This window comes from Myotis nattereri (assembly GCF_964212035.1).
Source record: "Myotis nattereri genome assembly, chromosome: 2".
Lineage (NCBI taxonomy): Eukaryota > Metazoa > Chordata > Mammalia > Chiroptera > Vespertilionidae > Myotis > Myotis nattereri.
In genome coordinates, this window is record NC_138076.1 from 83632182 (window position 1) to 83640833 (window position 8652).

The 8652-nt window shown below is 42.1% G+C and overlaps 1 protein-coding gene across 1 annotated transcript; it reads right to left on the minus strand.

Annotated features, from left to right (window-relative positions):
* Positions 1-1883: 1883 nt before the first annotated feature.
* On the minus strand, positions 1884-3035 carry LOC308514270 (PDZ and LIM domain protein 1-like; the record flags this gene model as incomplete). The annotated part of the gene is made up of 1 exon (XM_081084358.1): positions 1884-3035. One exon carries the CDS (start codon positions 3033-3035, stop codon positions 2046-2048), a length of 990 nt encoding a protein of 329 aa, XP_080940484.1. The 3' UTR covers positions 1884-2045.
* Between the last annotated feature and the right edge of the window lie 5617 nt (positions 3036-8652).

The following is an 8652-nucleotide window of genomic DNA, read 5'->3' on the forward strand; positions in this document are numbered from 1 at the left end:
CATTATATAATAATAAAGTGGTCAATTCATCAAAAAGATCTAACACTTGTAAATATATGCACACCCAACATTAGAGCACCTAAATATATTAAGCAAGAATTTACAGATCTGAAGGAAGAAACAGACAACAATACACTAATAGTAGGGTATTATGAAAAGTGAGATAAGTCAGAGAATGACAAATACCATGTCATATCACTTATATGTGGACTCTAAATCACTGAAGTTATTAAAACAGAGTAGCATGGTGGTTATTGGGGATGAGGCTGGGGGAATTTGGGATATGTTGTTTAGGGTGTAAATTGGGAACTAGTAGATAAATGAACCCTAGAGAGCTAATGTACAACATAGTGATTAGAGCCAACGATACTGTACTATAAACTGCAAAGACACTAAGATACTAGATCTTAATCATTCTCACCTCTAAAAATTATTATTATGTAATGTGAAGGTGTTAGCTAATGCTATGTTGATAATCATATAGTAATATATTGTAAACCTTAAACTTATATAGTGTTTTATATCAATTATAACTTAATAAAAGAACAGAAGAAACGTCATAGAAAAAGCTAAATGAAATTGAGACAATTTGCCAGACACAGAGTTCAAAGCAATGGTTATAAGGATTCTCAAGGGATTTAGTGAGGACTGCAAGAAACTCGGTGAAAACTTCAATAGCATGAAAAAATGACATAGAAATGATAAAATAGAACCAGTCAGAAATGAAGAGTATAATAGCTGAAATAAAGAATACACTAGGCAGAATAAATAGTAGGTTGGATGAAGCAGAGGATCAATCAGCAATTTGGAAGATGAGGTAGTAAAAACATCCAGAGCACAAATATAATAATTTTAAAAAATGAGGATAGTTTAAGGGGCATCTGGGACAACATGAAGTATAACAACACCCACAGTATAGTGGTACCAGAAGGAGAAGAGAGAGAGAGAGCAAGGGACTGAGAACTTATTTGAAAAATTAGTGACTGAAAAAATTCCCTAACCTGGTGAAGGAAAAAGATACACCTGTCCATGAAGCCCAGAGAGTTCCAAACAAATCCCAAAGAAGCCCACACCAAGACACATCATAATTAAAATGGCAAAAGTTAAAGACAAAGAATCTTAAAAGCAGCAAGAGAAACACAGCTGCTTACAAGAACCTTCCATAAGAAATCAATTGATTTCTCAACTGAAATATTTTAGTCCATAACAGATTGGCATGAAATATTTAAAATGATGAAAAGCATGGACCTTGACTGGAATCGAACCCTGGACCCTTCAGTCCGCAGGTCAACACTCTATCCACTGAGCCAAACCGGGGTTCAATTCCAGTCAAGGTCCATGCTTTCCATACAAGATGACTCTACCTACAAAACTATCATTAACCCTTTGTACACCATAAGCATCTATAGGTGCAGGGATGGTTTCCGTTTTGGACACGTGGCAGTTAACTGGAGGAGAAATAAAGAGCTTTCCAGACAAGGAAAGGCTAAAGGAGTTCACTACCCCCAAACAAGAAATGTTAAAGGGTCTTCTTGAAGAAGGAGGAGGAGGAGGAGGAAGAGGAGGAGGAGGAGGAGGAGGAGGAGGAGGAGGAGAAGAAGAAGAAGAAGAAGAAGAAGAAGAAGAAGAAGAAGAAGAAGAAGAAGAAGAAGAACAACAACAACAACAACAACAACAACAACAACAACAACAACATACTAATCAGAGTAACATACTACTAAAGAATAACATAGCAATAAATACATAGCTATAAATTATCACTTTAAATGTAAGTGGATGCAAGAACACACAATGAGGTAAACATAGTCTATTCAATAAGTGGTATTGGGAAAATTGGACACATACATGAAAAAAAACGCTCCTCCGCGTACTGTAAAGGCAGCATCACTGGGCAGTGGGGGCCAGCTGGCACAGGCGGGGGCGCCATGTTTAATGAGCAGGGATCAAACCACAGGGCACAGGGACCTCCGAGAGAGGAGAGGGCGGGGCAGGGACGAGGTGCGACAGGGCTGGCGGGAGAGTAGTGTTCGTGCAGATCTGCTGGTTCACTTGGGGAACACAGTAACCACGTCGTAGCCTTCCGGTGGGGTGACCCGCTCTCGGGCGTGCTTTTCACAGTAGATTTGATCTTCCACAAAGAAATGGCCCTTCTGCTTCAGGTTTGTGCCACAGTCGGTGCACACGTAACACTCAGGGTGGCGGTGGTGGTCCCGCAGCTTCACGAACACGCCGACGATGCCGGTGCCGCATTTGTCACACATGGGCAACTTCTGGGCATTTCCAATCGATGCAGCCACTTTGGTGACCGGAGCTTTAACACTTCTGAATCCCGAGGGCTTGTTGGGATCCCCTTTCTCCTCCGATTCCAGGATCTCCTGCAACACCAGGAATGACGTGGACTGTTTCGGGGGCTCATTTAACTCCTGTTTCTCCTGAAGCATCTTGTAAACTTCGGATTCTTTGTCGATGACGAGTCCGCTTGGAGACTGAGAATGCTCTAAGCCTCTGCCGTTCGTCTCTGGCCCACCGGCTGCCGTCTTTGCCTCCAAAGCGCTGTTGAAGTTGGAGATGTTTTCAGAGGAGTAGAGGCTGGAGGGGTTGTTGTACTGGTTTGTGATGACCCTGGGGGCAGAGCCGGAGGCAGGCGAGGCGGTGAAGGGCATGGCGCTCCGGTTGTGGGCACTTCCTATGTGCAGGACCTCTTGCGGCTCAGAGGCTAAGTTCATCTTGTACGGATGACGTTTCCCTTCCTCTGTCACGAGAGGAGACCAGACTTTATGTTCAGATCTGGATACTGTGAGAGTCATGTTGTCTACACAGCCCTTGATTTTGTTCTGAGCTTCCAAGTGCGTCATATTGCTGGTATTTTCCCCATCGATGGCTGTAATTATATCTCCAATACATAAATTAGCTATAGCAGCCTTGCTTCCGGGAGTAACCAGGGAAATGGCGAGAGGCTGCTCGAAGTCCTTGCCCCCCACGAGGCGGAAGCCCCATGGCCCCGGGCCCTGGAGAACTATTTGCTCGGTGGTCATGGCACCGCGAAGGCGAGCGGTGACCCGCGAAGACAGACGCGGCAGGACGCGGCGGGCGCGCTGGGCTTCCCCGGCAGCTCTCCGAGTGCCTAGACTACCTTTTCACACCACACACAAGAATACATTCAAAATGGATGAAAGACTTAAATGTAAGATTCAACACCATAAAAATTCTAGAAGAAAACACACAGGCATTAAAACTTTGAAAAGCCCTGACCGGTTTGGCTCAGTGGATAGAGTGTTGACCTGCAGACTGAAGGGTCCAGGGTTTGATTCCAGTCAAGGGCATGTACCTTGGTTGCGGGCATATCCCCAGTGGGGGGTGTGCAGGAGGCAGCTGATCGATGTTCCTCTCTCATCGATGTTTCTAACTTTCTATCCCTCTCCCTTCCTCGCTGTAAAAAATCAATAAAATATATTAAAAAAAAACTTTGAAAATTTCTCATAGCAATATTTTTTTGGATATATCTCCTTGAGAATGAGAAACAAAAATTGGACTACATCAAACTAAAAAATTTTTGCACAGCAAAAGAAACCATCAACAAAATGAAAAGACAACCCACCGAATGGGAAAACCTATTCATCAATGATGCAGCTGATGAGGTGTTAATAATAAAAATTTATAAAGAACTTACAAAACTCAACACCAAAAAACAAACAATCCAATTAAAAAATGGGCAAAGGACCTGAAGATACACTCCTCCAAAGAGGACATACAGATAGCCAATAGGCATATAAAAAGATACCCAATGTCACCCATCATCAGAGAAATGCAAATTGAACCCACAATGAGATATCACTTCATATCTGTCAGAATGAGTATCATCAATAAATCAACAAACAACTGTTGGTAAGGATGTGGAGAAAAGGGAACCATGGTGCACTGTTGGTGGGAATGCAGATTGGTGCAGTCACAGTGGAAAACAGTGGAGTTTCACAAAACTCAACACCAAAAAACAAACAATCCAATTAAAAAATGGGCAAAGGACCTGAAGATACACTCCTCCAAAGAGGACATACAGATAGCCAATAGGCATATAAAAAGATACCCAATGTCACCCATCATCAGAGAAATGCAAATTGAACCCACAATGAGATATCACTTCATATCTGTCAGAATGAGTATCATCAATAAATCAACAAACAACTGTTGGTAAGGATGTGGAGAAAAGGGAACCATGGTGCACTGTTGGTGGGAATGCAGATTGGTGCAGTCACAGTGGAAAACAGTGGAGTTTCCTCAAAAAAATAAAAATGAATCAGCCTAATGACACAGTGATTCCACTTCTGGCAATATATTTAAGAAACCTGAAACACTAATTTGAAAGAATATATGCACACCTATGTTCATTGCAACCTTATTTATAATAGCCAAGATTTTGAAACAGCCTACATTCCTACCAGTAGATGAGTAGATAAAAATGCAGTGGTACATTTACACAATGGAATACTATTCAGCAGTAATAAAGAAGGAAATCTTTCCTTTTTTGACAGTATGGATGGACTGGGAGAACAATATGCTAAATGAAATAAGCCAGTCATAGAAAGACAAATACCAAATGATTTCACTTATATGTGGGATATAAAGAATAAAACAGACTCATAGATACAGAGAACACACTGACAGCTGTCAGAGGGAGGGATGGGAGCTAGGTGAAAAAGGTGAAGGGATTAAGCAAAAATAAATAAAACTCAGACACAGATAACAGTATGGTGATGACTAGAGGGAATGGGGAGGCAGAAGATTAAGGGGGATAAATGGTGATGAAAAGATACTTAACTTTGGGTGGTGGATAATCCTATATAATAAAGAGGTAATATGAAAATTGACCATCACACCCTCACACAAGATAGCCGCCCCATGTGGTCACAAGATGGCCACCACAAAATGGCCAGCAGGGGAGGGCAGTTAGTGGGAGGGCCAGGCAAGCAGGGGAGAGTTGGGGAGGACCAGACCTGGAGAAGAGGGCAGTGGGGGGTGACCGGGCCTGCAGGGGAGGGCAGTTGCAGGGGTGGGGGGACCAGGCCTGCAGGGGAGAGCAGTTGCAGGGGTTGGGGGACCAGGCCTGGAGGAGAAGGCAGTTGAGGGCGACTAGGCCATCAGCGGAGGGCAGTTGGGGGTGACCAGGCCTGCAGGGGAGGGCAGTTTGTGGGGACCAGGCATACAGGGGAGGACAGTTGCGGGTGGGGGAGGTCTATAGGGGAGGGCAGTTGGGGAGGACCAGACCTGGAGGAGAGGGCAGTTGGGGGTGACCGGGCCAGCAGGGGAGTGCAGTTGGGGGGAATCAGGCTTGCAGGGGAGCAGTTAGGTGTCAATCAGGCTGACAGGGGAGTGGTTAGGGGGTGATCAGGCTGGTAGTCAGGCGAGTGTTTGGAAGCCAGCAGTCTGGGATTGTAAGAGGGATGTCCGACAGCCAGTTTAGGCCCACAGGGATCGGGCCTAAACTGGCAGTCAGACATCCCCCGATGGGTCCCAGATTGGAAAGGGTGTAGGCTAGGCTGAGGAACACCCTTCCCCCAGTGCAAGAATTTCGTGCACTGGGCCTGTAGTATACAGATGATATATTATAGAATGTACACTTAACACCTATGTAATTTTATTAACCAATGTCACCCCAATAAATTCAATAAAATAATTTAAAAAATTGAAAGCAGGTTACTGAGTCTGGAAATATGATTGAGGAGGAGGTAGTGTATAGAGTGTTTGGTGTGGATATTGGAAATATTTAAAGGGAAATTTGGCCATTTTAGTTCATTTCCTGGATAGTTGGGTTACCATCATTACTTCATATTGTTTTCCAATTGCCTGTTTGCAACAGATAAATTGGCCCCAGTGACCTTCACCATCATGGTGCTCTATCCTTGAATATGCTTTGCTACATGGCAAAGGCACTTTGCAGGTATAATTAAGTTACTAATCAGCTGACCTTAAGATGTAAAATTACGTTGGATTACCTATTTAGGCCCAATGTAGTCACATTAGCCCTCAAAAGCAAAGCTTTCTTCCAGCTCAACACAAGAAAAGTCAGAGAGATTTGAAGCAGAAAGATTTGATATGCTGTTGCTGGCTTAAAGATATAGGTGTCCATGTGGAAAGGGTGAGAAGGAATTGAATTCTGCTAGCAACCAATGAATTTGGTAAAGGACCCTGAGCCCCACACATGAACAAGTAAACACCTTGATTTCAGCCTCAGGAGATCCTTAACCAAGAAGCCAGTCACATTGGGCAGACTTAGACACTGAGGCAATAAATTTGTGTAGTTTTAAACTACTAAGTTTGTGGTAATTTGTTATGGCAACAAGAGAAAACTAATACACATCATGAACCTAATTTCAAAGGGGAGTGTTGCTTCTCAGTTTGATGAGGACATTGATGAACATGGGAGTGGGTGGAGGTGGAAACAAATAGATACTTTTTCTCCTTTTCTATCTCTCCACTATGATTCAATAGGCATTTATTGATTACTTGCCCTGCACCCTACATGAAATTCTTCCCATACTTTGTCATTTAATGTTCATAATCATCTCTAAATAAGAAATGGAGAATATGAGAGTACAGATGATATGTTCCAGTTTTCACCACTAGAATTTGTGAGATTTGAGCCCAGATCTTCTGACTCTAGGTCCAGGGCTGTTTCCTTTATTACACTGGACCAAATCCTGAACCCACAAGGGTGACCTAAATATTAGTTGACAATCATGGAGATTATTAGAAAGTTACAAAAAAGTAATAATGGGATTTTTATTTTAATGGAGTATGGTAAATGCACCAGATAAAAGATTCTGAGATCCTTTAGCTTGTTTGAAAATCTGGCTCTCTGTCAACAGTTAGAAGCTAAACAAAAACCAGAATTCTTACTTCTCAGTTGCTGGCTTTTAAGTGTTATTTCCATGGAAACACATCATATCTTAAAAAACAAGTTAAGTGCCCAAATACTATTTCCACTCAATGGCTGGAACCCACGTTTCAATCTAGCTAATATCTATTTTCAGGAGAAAAGAGAGGAGAACTGGCACCACAGACTTGAAGGAAAATGAACTTATTTCATCCCGGTGGTCTATTGCTGATCAAGAATGGGAATCATTGCTTTCTAAATGTCACTTAATTTCAGGCAAAGACATAAAGAAAAGTGCTGGAGGCTAAGAACAGTAGTTAGCAAAATAAATGCGAGAAGTTCATCAGAAGGCTGATGGGCATTTTCAGCAGGGCTGAAAATCTGCATATTATTACCTGCCGCTGAACAGCTGTAGGCATCTCCCCTAACCTGATAATCTTTTCATGTTTACCAAACTTTACCTTTGATATGCCTGTTTGCATTCTAAAGGGTCAATGTGTTTTCCTGTAAATAAAAGGCCATGGGTCTGGGGATTCAGGGAGCCACCCCACTAGAGGGTGTAGCCTCTTCCTGGTTCCCCCAAATGCCTTCCAAATTTATATTTCTTGTCTAGTCTCTATTCATTTATGTATCAGCTCCTTCTCCATATTCCTGAACCCTTGCTGAGAAAAGACTGTGGCAGAAAAGGTATCTGCGAACTCTGCTTCACAAGATAATTAACATGGATCTCCTATTAAATAGGATTTCCTATTTATTATCATCACTCTTTGTTATTGTTCTTTATTATTTAGTCATTGCTATACATACCAAAGACCAATTTATTTGCTTCACACTATAGATACTTTAAGAGGTTTTTTATAAATTGTTTAAAGTATTATATATGTCTCCTTTTCCCCCGATTGACTCCCTCAGTCCCTCCCACCCCCAAGGACAAACCCCTACCACCTCACTGTCTGTGTCCATTGGTTATGCTGATATGCATACATCAAAGTCTTTTGGTTGATCCCTTATTTCCCTGCCACCGCCTTCTCTCTGAGGTTGGATGGTCTGTTCAGAGTTACCTTGTCTCTGGATCTATTTTTGTTCATCAGTTTATGTTGTTCATTATATCCCACATGAGTGAGATCATGTAATATTTATCTTTCTCCAACTGGCTTATTTCACTTAGCATAATGCTCTCCAGTTCCATCCAAGCTGTTGCAAATGGTAAAAGTTCCTTCTTTTTTACAGCAGCGTAGTATTCCATTGTGTAAATATACCACAGTTTTCTAATCCACTCATTTGCTGATGGGCACTTAGGCTGTTTCCAAATCTTAGCTATGGTGAATTGTGCTGCTATGAACATAGGGGTGCATATATCCTTCCTGATTGGTGTTGCTGATTTCCTGGGATATAGTCCTAGAAGTGGGATTACTGGATCAAATAGGAGTTCCATTTTTAGTTTTTCGAGGAAACTCCATACTGTTTGCCACAGTGGCTGCATCAGTCTGCATTCCTACCAATAGTGCATGAGGGTTCCTTTTTCTCCACATCCTCTCCAGCACTTGTTGTTTGTTGATTTCTTGATAGCCATTCTGACAGGTGTGAGATGGCATCTCATTGTTATTTTGATTTGCATATCTCAAATGATTAGTGACTTTGAGTATGTTTTTATATGTCTCTCGGCCTTCTGTATGTCCTCGTTCAAAAAGTATCCATTTAGGTCCTTTGCCCATTTTTCGATTGGATTGTTTATCTTCCTTTTGTTAAGTTGTATGAGTTCCCTGTAAATTTTGGAGATT